The sequence below is a fragment of the Phocoena phocoena genome, chromosome 11 (assembly GCF_963924675.1).
Source record: "Phocoena phocoena chromosome 11, mPhoPho1.1, whole genome shotgun sequence".
In the NCBI taxonomy this organism is placed as follows: domain Eukaryota; kingdom Metazoa; phylum Chordata; class Mammalia; order Artiodactyla; family Phocoenidae; genus Phocoena; species Phocoena phocoena.
The window spans coordinates 30,472,401-30,491,272 of record NC_089229.1 but is presented as its reverse complement, the minus strand read 5'-3'; the positions used below and the strand labels follow the sequence as shown (position 1 = coordinate 30,491,272).

Below are 18,872 nucleotides of genomic sequence, written 5' to 3'. Positions count from 1 at the left end.
GCAAGGTGGATGACAGTTTCACTGCAAAGTGGGAAAGAAGAAATATGCTTTCAGAAGGGAAAGTCTGGAGAGGCTGAGAAAATGAAGATGTCTAAAAGCAACTGAGCTTTCAAAAGGCCCAAAGCCTGGGAGAAAAGCCTGGACTGGAGCCACAGATGTCGGAGTCAGATGTGAAGTCTTAGAAGTGGAGAGCATCACCCAGGGAGAATGCAGAGTGCACCGTGAACAGAAACACAAGGCCTGCCAACACTGAAAGGAAAGCACAGGAGGCGGATGAAACGGGCCAGATAGGAAGAAAGCAAACCTTGAGAGTATAGTGTTATGAAAGCAGAAGAGAATGCTTTGGGAAGGAAATATCTCTATTGTACTCAGAAAACTGAACTTGAAAAAACTAACAAAGCGATGTTACTTCAGGCTCTATCAAGTACAACTTTAAAAAATAATATATATGCTACAAGGTTTGAGAAGAAGTAGTGTTACAATTATCTTAAAAAAATTCATAAGCAATGAAAACTGGTAATCTGAGCAGGATTTAAATTAAATGTATAATTCTCTACTTTAAAAAAATTTTTATTGAGGTATATAATTCTCTATTATAGCAGGAATAAATTTCTAGGACAAGGTCACACAGGATCATCAATAGAAAACCCTCATTCATAAATGTATACAAGTATTAAAACATACGTGGCTGGCACACAATCCTTGTCGAATGCCTAAAACCAACCTGTATGACCAAACACATACATCAGGGAATCACAGTGTTCTTGTAGTAGCCTGTAAGTCAGTAATGATTTATCCTGGGCAAAAGGCTGATTTCTTTCGAGAGTTAAAATATATTTCCATGTGTGAATGTCAATTTTATTGTATTACATCATGAAGACATGGTCAAAGCACACCATTACCAACAACCTTACTACTAGCAAGTGCAAATATAAACTGCCATCTGAAACATTATGGAAACATTAGTCAGCCAGGGACAATTGCTGTTGACTCTACCCTGCTTCCTACCACACACTACTTTTGCTTCTCTCTACCACTGTTTCCTTATTTCCTTTGTTTTTTTGTTCTCGTCTACCTAATTTTAGCAACTACCACTTAAAAAGCTTCGTGTCTCATTTGCTTTCCTGCCCTTTACAAACCCATAAAGTCATGCCTCTTATAGAGTACCATTCAGTACCTATCTTTAATTTTTATGAATTCATTTTTATCCTTTGCTTGATCAGTACTATGAATAATAAATGATACCAAGGGCTGAGATTTGCATTCTGTACAATCTTATTAGAGAGTCTATTCTACCATCCAATATAAAATATAATATAGATAACATAGGAACACATTAAAATGGGAAAGATACCAAAAGCTAGGGTAACAATAAAAAGATCAAGAAATATGGTTTAGAACAGGAATAAGAAGGTTAATGTAGGGAACAATAATGATACAGAAGAACAAAACTGTAATGGCAGTTTTATCCAGTTAGGATATTAGAAGATTGTTTTGCCATGAAAGTACATTCTTGGATACTGAGGACTATAAGATAGGTGCTTGCTAACACATAAAACCAAAAATATGAAGCAATAAATCTCATTCCAGTTGACCTTGACATTTACAGTTCTAATTCTTTTAAGAGTAAAGATAATTAATCAGAACCACTAGGAAGTTTTTAATATGAAAATTACATCTGGCTCAAAACACTTCCTATTGATCAGTACACGTACAGTATGCTTAAAATCAAGTTAAAGCACTGCTCTGCTAGAAAACAAGCAATAAATTAGCAGGCCAAATGAGGAAGCACACAAACACAACTTCCTGAGGAGGGCATATTTTAAAGACCAACTAACGAACAGAATCTTAAATCCCCATTTTTTTTTCATCATGTAATTCCTGCCATCAAAAAAATACTATTGTTGGGCTTCCCTGGTGGCGCAGTGGTTGAGAGTCCGCCTGCCAATGCAGGGGGCAAGGGTTCGTGCCCCCGTCTGGGAGGATCCCACATGCCGCGGAGCGGCTGGGCCCGTGAGCCATGGCTGCTGAGCCTGCGCGTCTGGAGCCTGTGCTCCGCAACGGGAGAGGCCACAAGAGTGAGAGGCCCGCGTACCGCAAAAAAAAAAAAATACTATTGTGACGAGAGAATACAGGTACTTCTTTCTCAATCTCTCAACTCTTTTGCAAGCTGAATGAGATGAACTTTTATAACAAGAAGTACACTACAGTAGTTAAAAGCATGTCCTCTGTCTAGGTTTGAATCCCTCCTCTGGACTTATGAGCTGTGAGACTTCAGCTAAGTTGCTTGACCTTTTTGTGCTGTGGGTTCTTTGGCTATAAAACAGGATAAGGTTGTTGTGAGGATAAAGTAAGTTGATATAAATTTATAAGTACTAACTACCAACTTGGCACAAAAAGCGTTATCTAAGCGTTACTTATTATTGTTGTTCTTAAGAAACATCTTTTAATTGTTCCTCCAGACTTTCGAGCAATCTAATATCTACATCCCAAATATTTCTGATTTTCCTTCTCCACTCATTTCTCTCTTAGGCATATATCACTAACACAGTACACATCTCATTTGTCTTGTGAACTTGTCTTCCCCATGTAAAAATAAGGCAGGCAGTTATGTTTTATTCACGGATGTATGCCCAGAGCCTAGGTAAGTGCCAACAAGATAGGAGATACCCAATAAACACAATATCTCAGCAATTCTAAAACACACACATTCTCATATTTTATTAACAAACATCTCTGAAATTGGGATGTATTTTAATTATACACTTACAATTATCTTACAGTTAAAACTGCCAACACATTCTTTTTTTAGGGGGTATATAAAACATATGACTATCATTAACATAGATCTGACGAAAGACTGTGTGTCAATGAATGAATGAATGAAAGAACCAAAGTGACAGATAAACTTCAGTTTTACTTAACCAAAATTCCTGTACTTAAAAGAATCATTGTTCTCTCACTTTCCCTGACTATAAACAGATTATACTTAAAAAAAAGGCTACTTATTGTCTAGATCATTTTACTTGGGCATAAAAACTCCGAGCTGATTATTCCTAGGGATGAGTCATTTGTTACCATTTGCCTAGTTGATCAGTGACAAAATATTCATTAGCTTCTGAGTGAATTACTTCTAAATTAAACTAGAACTATTCCTTTGGAAATAACATTTCTGTGAAAGCTGCTGTTGTTTTTATTTATTCTTATGACGACTGTAAACACAAATATAATGCTTACAATGGCCTTTTCACATCCTTTAAAAGAATATTTCAAAATGACAAACTATATATATATATATAAACAGTGAAGACAAAAGTTTGTACAAATTTTGACAAGAAATAAATTCACAATACTAGGAAGAAGATGAGCAAGAATTTTCTAAGAATAAAAGACGGGGAAAATGGCATACACTTGTTTAATAGCACAAAGCAGCAACAATACACACAAAATTTTCAGTGTTAAGTGAATATTTCTAGAGATTATCCACAACTTCCACCATGTCGGAAAAGAGGTACATAACCATCCCCTCCCTAAATTTTAAAAACTACTGTACTAGGTACAAAGTTTCCGTTAATTTAATAAACTTCACTAATTAAACCAAAATCAATATAAGGAGAACTGCCCAAAATAACAACACAAAAGAAACTGCAGGGCAAACTAAAGAGAAATAATGTCCATTAAAAATGAACAAATAATGTCCATTAAAAATGAAATGGAAGGGTTTTTAGTTAATCAGAAGTTTTGTCTTCTCATAACTAACAGCAGGGAAACACAAAGACATGGTTGAGGGAAGTGCAAATATGTGCAGATTTCAAAGTGAAGTTCAATATCGGGTTTTTTTTAAATTAATTAATTATTTACTTATTTTTGCTGCGTTGGGTCTTTGTTGCTGCGCACAGGCTTTCTCTAGTTGTGGTGAGCGGGGGCTACTCTTTGTTGCGGCGTGTGGACTTCTCATTGCGGTGGCTTCTCTTATTGTGGAGCACGGGCTCTAGGCACGCAGGCTCAGTAGTTGTGGCGCACGGGCTTGGTTGCTCCCTGGCATGTGGGATCTTCCCGGACCAGGGCTCAAACCCGTGTCCCCTGCATGGGCAGGTGGGTTCTTAACCACTGCACCGCCAGGGAAGCCCCAATATCGTTTTTATGAACAAACGATGTTGTTATAAATATTGAGGGTTTTTTATGTTAACATATCCTATCAATTTGGTGATCATGAAACATCCAAAATTAGGTTTTAGATTAAATGTAGTATGTACATATGGTTGAATTAATGAATCTACCAATTGAGAATAGCAACTTAATGTACAAATCTCTAAAGTTATATGAAGTTAGCTAACATTTTAAAGTAGATTTGCATAGTGAACAAACTCCAAAGTTTGTCAAATTACATCTATTAAAAGTTCCATGGGTCTGTTCCTGATTCACTGAATTTAAGCAGCAGGGGTCCAGCTCTTAAAATGGTACAGCATACTTAATGTATAACTGAGAAGTCCATGTTTCTAGTGGTTCTGACTTGAGGAAAAGATCCAGACAATCTGGAAGACTTTACAGAAAAAAGAATATACTCCAACTGATCTGAGGAGGCCCTTTTAGGATATATGTGAATACTGACATTAGCTTCCTCAAGACCATGCTACCTCAGAAAAATTAAAGTAACTACCTACCATTAAAACAATGAGCAATTCACATAGAATTACATAAAGGTTTTAAAGAATCTTTTAGTGTGATTTAAAATTCTTTAACAACTTTGGAAATAACTTTTTGCTATTACCTTAAAATTTATCACAAGTAGTGGCATGGCATAAGATGTTTCAGGAAAAATGTTAAGAAAAACACTGAAGCACAATTTTTCTAGAATTGGCTTTGGAATATATACTAATATCTTTTAAACTTTAGCATTAATAATTTCCCTTCCTTACTAAAATAAATTGTAATCACCAAACATTCATCCTCATGTATCCTTCCCCCTTCCTTTGCAATTTGGAAATCCCTTTTGGAAACTTCCTAACCTTACTTTTATATTCAACATGCTCAATGTATAAAATAAAAGATTATCCCTTCAAACTATTTCAAAGACCATAACGCAATGAAGTTATAATGAACGTTTCTGTTTTTCAAAAAGAAATTTACTACAGATCAAGAATTATGAAACCAAAGATTTCTTTGAACAGGGAAACTGAATGTAATTCGAAGACTGAAAACTTTTTAATCAAAGGAACTGTCTGCTAAATTAAAAATTGCCATCTAATCTACTCCATTTGCTCTGGCACCTTCTGAACTAACTGTTAAAGTTTAGGTTAAGAAAAAAAAACAAACTTGGTCAGCTACTGGCAGTGAAAGCTATTTTAAGCCGCTTGGCAAAATGAAGGATAGTGAGCAGGGTTTAGTTCCACTGAATCCCCTGGGAACTACCAAGCCTGATTCCAGCTCAAGTGGAAAGACAATCATGCTATCGTAAACAAGCAGCAATATGTGCGACAGTACAAAATACTTCCTCCCACCAACTTAAAATATATAAATTAATTTGCAACACTGTTTTTGATCTAAAGTTACTTTACACCAATCTTTAATGCCACGAAAAATATGGCATAATCAAACAACAGCCAAGACAATCTAAGCATGCTTATTTATGAGCCAATTACAGAACTTGCCAAAGTACTAAAAAATGAATGTAATGAAACTCACCTTCATTGGGAGATGTTTTTAACCTGGCGCAAATTCCATAGACATCTCCATAGCTTTCCTGTATTTTTCGTAATGCATCTGTAGACCTGAGCTCCATGAGAGCCCGCAGCTCTGCGAGTGTAATTCCAAAGTCTCCATCATGATTAGCTTCCTTCAAAGAGTTTTTTACGCCACCATATGCAACCGAGTTGTTTGCCATGTCGCCCATTACAAGTATAATTTAACAGGAGGAAAATGTTTCCCAAAAGACTCTAATTTTCACTTGATATATATCCAAGATGAAAATCTTTTAAATATGAAAATCTTTCTTAAACCAAGCACTCATTGTATGACTTTGTAAAGGAGCATCAGCGGCATTTCCCAGAGAAGTATCTTGCCCTTTGGCCCATGACTAGTTCTTCCTATCAGTCATGAGACGTACTCATCTGTAAGAAGAAAACATTTAAAATTAGTAAAATCCATATGAGAATATTATGCATATAAGCATACTTTCTAAGTGTCGTCAGGTAGCTAATCAAAGTATATCATTTAATTGCAACAATATTTTTTACTGTAGTTTCATGCCCTTAAAATATTTCGCACAATAAAAGGTCAAAGTATAACTTCTAAATAAAATTGTATATCAAGAGACATTAGCATTCACCATTATTAAACGAAACTATTTCACATGACTGTTAGGGATTATTAATAGTTATCATTAAGAACTACGTTAGTTGCTTTAAATTCATTCTCTCATTTAATCATCACAATTTAATCCCATGAGTTGTTATTGCTCCTTACTCTACGGAGAATAAGCCTCAGAGAAATTGAGGGCTTTCTACACAGCCCACAGATGCCTGATATGAATGAGCTGGGATGCCTCTAAGTCCATGTTCCTTCAAATACACTACCCTGTCTCTCCAAACCTTTCATATGGGAGAGTCCCCGAAAGGGCAAAAAGCACAATGAACTTCTCATGTGTTTTCCTGCAACTCTCCTTGGCCACTCTGTGATGCCTAAAACTATCTTTCACATGTTTCACATTTTTCAACTGATTTCTGTCACATGTCACCACCTCAGGTCTTCGTTGACTCTCTATCTAAAGAAATTCTCTACCCCTTAGTCACTCTTCACTGTTACTCTATTTTATTTTCTTTGCTGGCCCTCAGTATTATCTGAAATTATCTTGTTCATTTATTTACTTATTTGTTGTCTCCTTCCACCTACAATACTAGTTCTGCATACAGGGCATGAGATGGTCCATTTCTATATCCTGAGAACCCAGAACTGTGCCAGACATTCAATAAGCATTTCAAGAATGAATGAATGCATTATTTTAATTTTCTTCACAATTCTTGGTTGAATCTGCAAACGTGGAACCCACAGATAGAGGGCCGACAGTAAGGGACGTGAGCATCTGCAGATTTTGGTATCCTGTAGGGGCTTGGGGTGGGGGGTGGGGTTGTTCTAGAACCAATCTCCTGCCAATACCAAGGGACAAATGTACTTTCAAGTTCTCCTCTTACTCTAAGCCATCTAAAAATGAGCTCTCAACTCTTCCTTCTCAATATATGTCCTTTAAAGTATGACCTCAAAGTTAACATGCCCAACAATGGATTCATCTTATTCCCTAATTAGAAAGTTCCCTTCCCAACTACCATTATCTTAATCATCTGGGCTTGAGATCTTAAATCATCTTTGATTCTGTCCACCCCAGCTTTCAGTGAACTGAGTTCAATGAACTCTTCCTTTGAAATGCCTCTTCTACAGATCCCCTTTTCTTCCGGATCTTCGAGTCCCCCTACACAAATTATAATCACTACTCCCTAGAGCTTCTCTCTCATTCTCTTATCTCCTACAACAATCCCTTCTACATTTTGCTGCTACAGTTAGTCTTTTAAACAGTTATTATGCCCCTATATCTAAACCTATAGGATGAAAACACAGTCTTATTGTTCATATCTGTTTGGCATTCAAGCCTAAGCTCTATTTTACCTATTCAACCTCTCTCCCTCCCCAAAGTATCCCATATTTAATAAATGCTTAATGATGAGGAACTAGAAAAGATTACTTGCAAGTACAATTAATATCCAGCTATGAAACTGTTACAGGGATGTTTGCAAATCATGGTATGTGGTTAAATATCCATCAAAATTGCCTAGAGGACTTGTTAAAATACAGATTGCTGGGCCCCACTTCCAGGGTTTCAGTAGGATATGGGTGGGCTCCAGAATTTGCTTTCCTAACAAATTCTCAGGTGATACTGATGTTATTAGTTCAGAGAGTACAATGTGAGAACCACTGGACAGGAGAACGGGCTAAAAACTGAATTTATACCAGCTGGTTGAGGATGGCTAGTGGAGGGAAAGTTTGCTTGCCTTGGCTTAAATTTACAAGGATGTGATAGTTATAAACTCTGTAAGACATTTTCTTTCACTGCCTGCTTCCTCCCACTTCACAAATCCTTCTGCTTGCCCAATTAATACTAATTTTACTCATCTCCTAGGCAAAGTGGGTTCCTACTCACACATCAATTATTATAATAACCCAACTTCAGAAACTGAAGAGGGTGGTTATTTGATACTCTCTGGGTTTTCATACCCCAAATTTCTTGGTATCTGTACTTCACACCAACCCTAAAATAAATTATTATTATTTACTGAAGAGATAAAATAATTAAGATTCATTAGTCTATGTGTTGGAGGCATGTATGTCATCATTCCTCTGGTTTCCACAAAGAGGAATTTTCCTCAACAATTTCTGACTTCCTACCCCACCCATTACCACTGAGGTGAAATGAGTTGCTTGACAGATTTTTGGAAAACAACTAGACATACATAGCTTCCTCACCTCCCTGTGTTCTTCGTGAGCCCGATGTCTGCAGGACTCATCTATTCTGGTCTGAGTTATTAGTGGCAGACCCCCAGGTAAAAAAGCCTATTGTTCAAAGTGCCGGGGGGTGGGGCGCGGATAAATAACTGTTTAGTTCTGGATTCAATATTAGAACTTCTTTGTTGTCACACAAAAACTTTCATTTCAGCTTTTGTCGGTAATAAAACTAACGTTTTTATTCCTATGTGCCAATATTTGTCTTTTCTCTTCACAGAATTCAAGCAGGAGAGAAGCGTGTTATTTATTGGGTGACCTGAAATTTCTCAACAATAAGGATACGTAACAGAGCTAGGATCTGAAATCTCTGTTTGCAACTCAAAAGCCATGCTTCGGGGCTTCCCTGGTGGTGCAGTGGTTGAGAGTCCGCCTGCCGATGCAGGGGACACGGGTTCGTGCCCCGGTCTGGGAAGATCCCGCAAGCCGCGGAGCGGCTGTACCGGAAAAAAAAAAAAAAAGCCATGCTTCTTCTACTATACTGTCTCTACTTTAAGTCTTCATGTTTATTAGGTTGAAATGGAAATTTTTGTAGGTTAAAAAACAAACAACACCAAACGTACCAATTTATATAATAAAAACAGAATTCAACAGACATTATAGTGGATATTTGTTGTCTGCCACATCAGCTCATCCTTCTCCCCCATTTCTCAGCAATGGCCTCACTTTTTGTTTGGGGATCTGCCCTTCCCCAACTCTCAATGTGGTTCATCCCCATATCCAGACATTCCCCTGACCATAAGGGTGATGGGTTCAGGAATGTGCCTGTGACTCAACAAAGACCAATACATAGGTGACGACAAGGCATCTGCTGTGACTCTGGAACAGAGACTTGTTTCTTGTTACTGAACTTAAATCTGAAATGTGGAAAGCCTCTGAGAAAGGATCTAAAAGGGAGGGGGGGAGGACATATGTCTGTCAGTGCTAGATCATTTGAGCCCCTTGGTCGATCAACGCCTAAAGTCTGTCCTATCCATGATCTTTTCATTAATTTTTCAATAAATTCCTTTTGGGGATTTTCTATGACTTTGCAACCCATAAGGCTTTGATAAGTACATGATTACCAACCATGTTCAGTCCCCCCACTGTTTAAAGAAAGAGGTCCAGGGAAAACCACCAAATGCAAACGAGCCGCTTTCCAAAAGTGGACTACTTGAATTACTGATTACCTACAAATGATAAATCGGGCTGTTGTCTATTTCTAGATCATCTATAGCCTCTCCTCCTATTTTCCTCTCTGCCAACTCTTCACTCTTTTACTCACCTAACTAGTGAACTGACAAAAATGCCAAAGACAACAAACAAAAAAGTTTTGCTTTTCATTTGTTAGCTACAACATGACAATCAAGAGACATGCTATTTGGGATTGAGGTACAACACAGTAGAACATCTACTTTGCTTCTCATGGTTCACTAAAAGATTCTGACCTTCCATTTGAAAAGTTAAAGAAGAAATGTTAAGTGGAAGCGCAGGCTCCACAAGAGGGGGATTTTAAGGAAAACACATACCTAATCTACATAGGCCTACATAATCTATCCCAGAATCCCGAGATGACGTCTTTGACCCAACCACTACTGATAATCTTTGAGGGAATACATAAAAAGACAGAGGTGGTTTAAGACTAGAGTGGGGCAAAAACAGTTACAGTCTTCAAAAAGAAGAATAAGATGGATTCCAACTGACACATAAGTTTTACTGGGAATGGGCAGGCCCCCAAAAGAAAACAAAAGGATGACTATGAGGTCTTAGTACTGAGTGAAGCTCATAAAGAGACAGTTTTGTTAATATTACAATTCAATCCCTTCTTTCACAAGGTCACTTGACTTATAGATTGTGGAATGGTTGTATAGATATTATTTATACTCAACAATGATAACAACAACAAAAATATCACACATTAGAAAAACTACAAGAAATACAGTGGCAGAGTTAAGTAAATTTGGAGATGAAATATGGAGTTGGATGAAATATGGAGCTCTAAGAATGATTATTAGGGACTTCCCTGGTGGCGCAGTAGTTAAGAATCTGCCTACCAATGCAGGGGACATGGGTTCAAGCCTTGGTCCAGGAAGATCTCACATGTCACAGAGCAACTAAGCCCGTGCTCCACAACTACTGAGCCTGCGCTCTACAGCCCACAAGCCACAACTACTGAGACCGCGTGCCTCAACTACTGAAGCCTGTGCACCTAGAGCCTGTGCTCTGCAACAAGAGAAGCCACCACAATGAGAAGCCCGTGCACCGCAATGAAGAGAAGCCCCCACTCGCCACAACTAGAGAAAGCCCACGCGTAGCAATGAAGACCCGATGCAGCCAAAAATAAATAAATAAATTTTAAAAATTAAAATTAAAATGATTATTAATATTACATAGTAACACAAGATTCCTGCAGGCAAGAAAATATGTGCTATTATAACTAAGTGTATTAGAATAAGAGGAACACCTGAAAGGTGTTTTTAAATGCATTACTGGGTTCCTAATTCCTGACTGTTCTAAACTTTTCGGTGATGTGAAAATATAGAAGTTATGTTTCTCCAATCTGTAGATGACTTGAAGCTAGGTAAGTCAGCAAGTACGTTAGATGAAAGAATCGGAATCGGAGACAGGTGGGAATGGGAAGCTAACTTTAATTGGTACAAAAGTATGGTCTCCTACATTTAATTCCAAAAACATAACTGCACAAACACGACATACAAGAAATACAACAGTATATATTCAAAGACAAAGATTCAGTTTACTGAAAGCTCTGAATGCCTTAGCTTGATGTTAACTAATGTAAGTGCTTTCCCCTCCCACTCCCAAGCTGTCTTAGGCAGCAATGACAGGAGTGTAACAACTAACAAAGGGAGTTTAATAGACCGATTCTACTTTGCCTTGCACAAACACATCTAAATGTTACAGGATCATCTGTAAAACACAGACATAATAACAAATAACACACCTCCCTAAATGTGTGAATATATGTAAAACAGTGTGAAATTAGCCTGACACACAGTAAATCATAAATACATGTTAGCTATTTTTACTATATTTCTAAACCTAGAGGAAAAGAGAATCCTGATAACAGTCTAATATAAGTGAAGCTCTGCTATACAGATAAAGCATTGATAACTGAATACATCAAAAAGACTGGTGAACAAAAGAGAGGCACCAACTTTTATTTGTATTATAGACAACAGGCCTACCAGATTTCACATTCCTCAGGTCTGAATTACCATGAGAAACACAGTATAAAAAATAATAAACAGAATGTTGAAGATGTCAGAAAATCAGTCCACTGAAGTAGTGGAAGAAATTCAGTCTAGGGGATCAATATTTCATGATAGCTATTTTCAAACATTTGAAATTTAAAAAAAAATTTTCATTGAAGTATTGTTGATTTATAGTGTTGTATTAATTTCTGCTGTATAGCAAAATGATTCAGTTATACATATATTCTTTTTCATATTCGTATCTATTATGGTTTATCACAGGATATTGAATATAGTTCCCTGTCCTATACAGCAGGACCTTGTTGTTTTCTCGTACTATACATAATAGTTTGCATCTGCTAATGCCAAACTTCCCATCCTTCCCTCCCCCACTCCCCTCCCCCCCTTGGCAACCACAAGCCTGTTTGCTATGTCTGTGAGTCTGTCTGTTTCATAGATATGTTCATTTGTGTTGTATTTTAGATTCCACATATAAGTGATAGCATAAAACATTTGAAATTTTAGTGTAGAATAGTGACTAGATATATTCTGTGGAGTAGTGGAGGGCACAACTAGAATGAAATGAAAGAAAGTTATGGAGAGGTAGATTTTTGGCTGAGGCAGAACTTAGTAACAAGTTATCTCAAACTGGAATGGATCTATAACAGTTAATTTTATGTCACCTTGACTAGATCACAAGATGCTCAGATATTTGGCTAAACATTATTTCTGGGTGTGCTTACTGCGGTGTTTCTGGATGAGATTAGCATTTGAATGGGTAGACTAAGTAAAGCAGATTGCCCTTCACAATGTGGGTGGGCATCATCAAATCCAATGAGGGCCCAAATAAAACAGTGAAGAAACGGTAAGTCGTACCCACCCCTCCCTGCCTAACTGTCCAGTCTTCCCCTACCCTCAGACTGGGAATTACCCACTGACTTCCCTGGTTCTCAGGACTTCAGATTGATCTAAAACACCAGCTTTCCTGGGTCTTTAGTTTGTAGATGGCAGACAGTGGGACTTCTCAGTCTCTGTAACTGCCTGAGCAAATTCCTCATAATAAATCACTATATGGATAGATTTCTTATTGGTTCTTTTTCTCTGGAGAACCCTGACCAATAAAGGGTCCCTCGGTCATTTAGACTCCCTACGCTTGGAGTTGACAGAGCTATACTAAAAGAATGTATGGAAGAGAGTTCAATACTTGAAGACAGTCCATGCCCTTTTGGTGATGACTCTAGTCTTTAAAAATCCATTCCTGATTCAAAAGGTAACACCATAAGTCCTGATGCAATAAGCATGCTTTATACATGTACACAACTTCCTCTCCAGCACTCTATTCCCCATTGATCTTAAACTGTTCCGCTTTTAAAAAAAATCAGGATTCCTTTTAGGGAAGATTACTTCAAAGAGAACATACCCCAGACAAGAAAACTTATTCTTTTTTTCTTTTAATATAGTGTATGAAACACACCATCTAATTTGAAGATCTGCTAATTGTGTTCATAAGCTTAGGAATTTGATTAATTTCAACCCTGAATTTACACAAACTGGTTATAAATCAAAAGTAATTTATCTGTTAGAAACCAATCCTTTCATTTAAACTTTCATTAATCTCTTAAAGTGTCCTTTGAGTCAACTAAAGATCCCTAAGTAATCTTGACTTTTTTCAAATCACTCCCAATTTGGGATGAAATTTCAAAAACAGCAGAAAAAGTTATAGTCCTAAACCTTACTCTTTAATTTTCTAATGTTTAGAGATTCAGTAACTACTTCAGTACATCAAGTTACTTCTGATTTCATACATTCTTTCCCAAGAAAATTCAAACAGTTCTCTTAAGGTAAAATAAAATATCTTCAAATTTTCATTCATATATTGAAATAATTTAAGTGTTAAGTCAAATTTCTATTTACTAGGCCTATTACATGTCTCAGTAAATGTTTAAAAATAAAAAAATAGTATTTACAAAGGTTCTTAGTCCATGACTGGTTCTATGGGAACACAAATTATGGATCTGGGGTTTGGGGGGAAAATCCTCTAAAGATAAAGACAGCTTATTTTCATTCACTTAGAAAAATTGTAAAAGTTTCTAAATCAAAGTAAAATACCAACAATATACAAATTTTAAAAAGCCAGCATTCTGCTGAAAAATGATTACAAAGGAAAAAATCATAGACTTTAACAGCTGAAAGGGATGTTGAAGATCAAATCCAATTGTTCATTTTACACCAATTGAAACCAAACACTCATCATCATCTACTTCCAAAAATAAAAGAGAGCAAGCATTAAATGCTCACAAAAATCATTAAAAAGAAGAGTAAGAGATCAAAATTTAAATCATGGGATAAATCGTAACAACATACAGGTTTTTAAGGAGGCTACTATGGGGAAATAACTGGCATTGTACTTCAAAATGGGTACTGACACCCTAGCTATTAGACACACCATTTGATTGACAAAAGGGTAAAAGTTTTTGACTGCAGCCTTTCAAAAAAGAACACTCACAAAATCTCCGTTTTCTTAGCTTTTTTTTTTTAAACATAAAAATTAATTCAAATTCCTCTGTAGACAAGTAGCTGTGAGAAGAGGGATAACATCTTTATAGCTGTTTCTCACTGTAGCTGCTATCGGCATGTTACTGACAGTGAGCACCAGCTCATAAATTAAGAAATCCAGCCCCACCAGATACTAGCAGTAACTCTCAGTCAGTGAAAAGCCTGAAACTCGCCACCTTAAATGTTCCCTGAGGGAGTCTGGACTGTAAAACTATGCCTAAACTTAGGCCTGTTATACTGAACATTTATTTAAAGACAAAAAACATGCCATATTTATCTCTGATCTTCATATCTTAAGCAAGAGGTACTATGCTCTTTCAACTCCCTTACAGTCACCTTCTGCAGGAAAAAAAATCTTATACCTAACTCATACCCTAAAATTTAGTCTTTAAAATATTAAAGCAATTTTAATAAGAAATGACAAAAATGTAATGTAAATTACTGAATATATAAGTACTAGCATGTAATATTTGACTGTAATGGAGGAAAGGGCAGATGGTCTAATATCATACATATCAAAGAGTAGACACCTCAAGATCGTGAGTGGTGGGAAGTTTCTTTTACCAAATTTTGTTATATTCAAATTATTCCATTAAAACACTCTGAAGAACCAAGGGATTACTTAATTTTAATGTTACTCTGAACTCTCATTAATCAAGTTTTAAGGGGCTTAAAGAAAACATACACGCTTGGCTTGCATAAGAGCATATAAAGCTTGTTTAGAAAAGTAATTTACATCAGGTGAGTAAAGAATGATACATCTACATAAGATTAAATTCACCAAACAGGATTTGTTTCATAGAACGGGTAAGCAGGAAAATAAGCACAGACTACAACACCTGATTTATTAGTCTCAAAAAAATTCATGAATACCATGGCTGTGTCTGCGTTGACAAAAATTACTCCCACTCCCCTCAGTAAGTTACTTATCCACTAGATTCCTTCAGAGACAAAGTACAATACTCTCAAGGGCAAGTTACAGATGCTGCCAGTGATAAATTCAGAATGACCACTTTAGCAAATCTCTCAGGGTGGGAAGCAAGTAGACTAGAATAATGGAGGAACTAACCTGTTCTTCTATTACAGCTTTTTGTTTTTTTAACATCTTTATTGGAGTATAATTGCTTTACAGTGTTGTGTTAGTTGATGCTGTATAACAAAGTGAATCAGCTATACGTATACATATATCCCCATATCTCCTCCCTCTTGTGTCTCCCTCCCACCCTCCCTGTCCCACCCCTCTAGGTGGTTGCAAAGCACCGGGCTGATCTCCCTGTGCTATGCGGCTGCTTCCCACTAGTTATTTTACATTTGGTAGTATTTATAAGTCCATGCCACACTCTCACTTCATCCCAGCTTACCCTTCCCTCTCCCCGTGTCCTCAAGTCCATTCTATACGTCTGTGTCTTTATTCCTGTCCTGCCCCTAGGTTCATCAGAACCATTTTTTTTTTTAAGATTCCATATATATGTGTTAGCATACAGTATTTGTTTTTCTCTTTCTGACTTACTTCACTCTGCATGAGACTCTAGGTCCATCCACCTCGCTACAAATAATTCAATTTCTTTAACACACAGCTGCAATGATCTGTTTACCTCTCTGTCTTCCCCAATGAACTGTGAACTCAAGGCAGGATTTGTGCCATTTATTTTTAACCCCAGCACTGTCAGGAATATAGTAGGTGCTCAATGTTTATTGAATGGAAACATTCTTGTTTGAACCTTAGCTAAAAATCAATTTGAAAAACAGGTTTTACATTAGTAATCAGTGACAATTCAAACAGCAGAGCAAAACATAACTCCTAATGCTATGTTTAAAATAATATGCTAGGTGTTTAGTTTGTTAAGAGAAAGTCATAGCCTTCAAGGAGTTTTCAAACCACTTTGGTATGCAAATATACAAACTTTCCTTTAAATTCTTTCAGGCAATGTTAAGTTAAAGGTAATTCAGATTTCCAAATAAATTATATAATGACTGCAACATGGCAGTGGTTCTTAACTGGGTCCTAGACTCTCAGGGCTATGCAAAGCAACAATGCTGAGTTTCAATACTTCATAAAGCCTAGAAGAAATGATATATTTATTTGAGAAATAATTTGTTAGGATTACTCATGTTAACTTAAAATTATGCCAAATCAATATGGTAATAAAGTTAGCAATTAGATGTAAAGAATTAAGAGATAAAAATCCTACCTGTAAAGGCAGATTGGTAAGAAAATCCTCCATCCCACATCTAGCTATCACCCTCTCTTAAATTTGCCATTTCTATTTTATCTCCTACTCACAGATCACCCCATTTCAAACCAGCGGCTTCCGGGCTGCACCAAAACTACTCTTCAAGGTGACCACTGACCTCTCTTGTTCCTAAATCTAAAGACACAGCTAGTCCCTCTTATCTGACCTACTGGCAACCTTTGCTACTGTTAATCACTACCTCACTCTTGAAATGTACTGTTGCCTCAATTTCTCTGATGTTGACTCTTGTTCCCACCACAGTGCCACCTCTGGTTGCTTGTTCTCATTTTTCACTGCTTCGTCTTGAAATTGTCTAGGGAGTCAGTGGAGAGGGACTGGGTGGCACTGTAATCCTGACCATAACTGCTTCCATCTGTTTTTAGTTAGTGAGCATGAGATCAGTTTATTTGCACGTGCATTTACAAGGTTCATTTTTTTTTTTGTTTCTCTCTTATCTCATAATTTCACTATTCAATTAAAATGATGAAACCACACGATAGCAGTCTGGCTTAGTAAAAGTGTGAAAAAACCACCCAGTTTCCTTATCCTAGCCCCCAGGACAGCTCCTTTTCCCCCATAGTCTTTAGTTTATAAAGAAATATGCCAGCCCAAAGCAGAACAGTTTCTGTAAACTGGTGATTCATCCCCCTCCCTGGGGCTGTAAGACAATTACTCTTTTGATAACTGTCATTTCCAGCACAGACTATTTGTTTATGCCAGAGTACTTAATTAAGCATAAGATATGATAAAATTTTAATGTGAATGATCTCAAACACAGATTACTTGAAGTTCACTATAGACATTTTTGCTTTATGGTCAAATCAGTTGGACTCATCTTGTTCCCAACACTGATGATGCCCATGTCTCTGGAAAGGCTGTCCTAACTAGGAATGAGTGGTTCTCAAACCTCAGCCTGCATGAGAATCACCTGAAGGGCTCTTTAATACACAGACTGCTGGTGATCTCTGACCCCCAGCAATTCAGTAGATGCAGGGCAGGACGCAAGAATTTACATTTCGAAAAACTTCTCAGGTGACGGTGATAACTGATGCTGCTGGTCTGGAGAACCACTATTATAGATAATAGTTATGCCCTGAAATCTGACTAAGGAACAAACTGTTGGATTATCACCTTAATCCAAAATTTCCCAACAACAATATAAGCAAATTACTCATGGTTCTTTGTTATGCTATTCTTAATTTGCATGAATCAGTGAAAGCACACCATATTCTAAAAATACGCTGTTACTTTGCTTTTATTTTTAATACCAAGTATACTGATGTATTATACAAATACTGCAAATAATTTCCTTCATTCAAAGAAACGTGAAGACACATTGCTTTATTTTGAACATATGTAAAGTTAAACACCTAAAAATCTTAAATTTTAACAAATTTAACAGAGAACTACAATTCAGATATCTACCTTTCTCCTGCTCTCTCCCAGAAATAAACTGTCCTTTGTTTTCTCCTATCCTATTGTTCTATTTAGGCGTTTTAAGAACTTTCATCCTAACAATGATCGTTTCCATGCGCAAGAAAGGCCTTTGAAAAGCTCAGAAGTAATTTTATATAATCCAGTGCTGCTTACCAACAAATATAAGAACATATTCTATCTACAGTTAAATATGAGAACGAAATGTTCTCTCATTTTCTAGTCTCACTGGTTTTGAGAATTTCAGCTATAGTCAAGAAAGATTTCTAAATTAAAACAGTGTTTTTTTTCCTTCTGTTCAGGAGCTAGAAGGCAATATGAACACTTGAATGTCACACCAGCTGCTCTATCACCCTACTCAATTCTTAAGAGCTTCTATCCTGTCAGTTCACAAGAACCTACACTTAAATGCTTAAGGAAACAGGATGCTCATTATGTCACTGAACAAGCTCACAAAAATAAAGTTGGCAATATTTAGAGAAGCATAACTCTTATCTATAAATTTAACATGAGCTTTCTGTCTTCTTAATTAAAAACTCTAGATTTCAAGGATTATTTATTCCAATATCTAAACAACTGAAGGAACACAGAACTAAGGGCAGAAGACCCTTTCCCATTCCTTTATCTCCTTTTTCTTTATACCATTTGATTAGTTGATGGTCTTTTGCAATTTCCAGCCATGGTTACTAAAGAACAGCCCAGTAAATCAATACTCACTTTTGCAACACATTCAAAACATCTGGCTGAAAAACAAGGTAAGCTATATTTTAAGAGGATGTTAGGCAAGAACCTGATTTACAGTTAACTCACCAAAGGGCAAAGAATATGGACATTAGGGGATGTGTTGAGCCATAACCACTCGATCACATCATGTTGCTGATCCTTCAAACTCTCTGGTTTCACACAG

General features: G+C 36.8%; 1 protein-coding gene across 9 annotated transcripts in view; it reads right to left on the bottom strand.

The window, feature by feature from the left end:
- ATP2B1 (ATPase plasma membrane Ca2+ transporting 1) overlaps positions 1-18,872 on the bottom strand; it is a 129,197-nt gene that overhangs the window by 66,193 nt on the left and 44,132 nt on the right. For 7 of the 9 annotated variants that reach the window (XM_065886616.1, XM_065886618.1, XM_065886619.1 and 4 more), the window contains exon 1: positions 5,686-5,893. In XM_065886616.1, the coding sequence (XP_065742688.1) occupies positions 5,686-5,893 (208 nt within the window). Of the gene's footprint in view, positions 1-5,685; positions 6,111-18,872 lie in introns of those variants that run through there. The other 2 variants (XM_065886615.1, XM_065886614.1) reach the window with 1 other exon arrangement.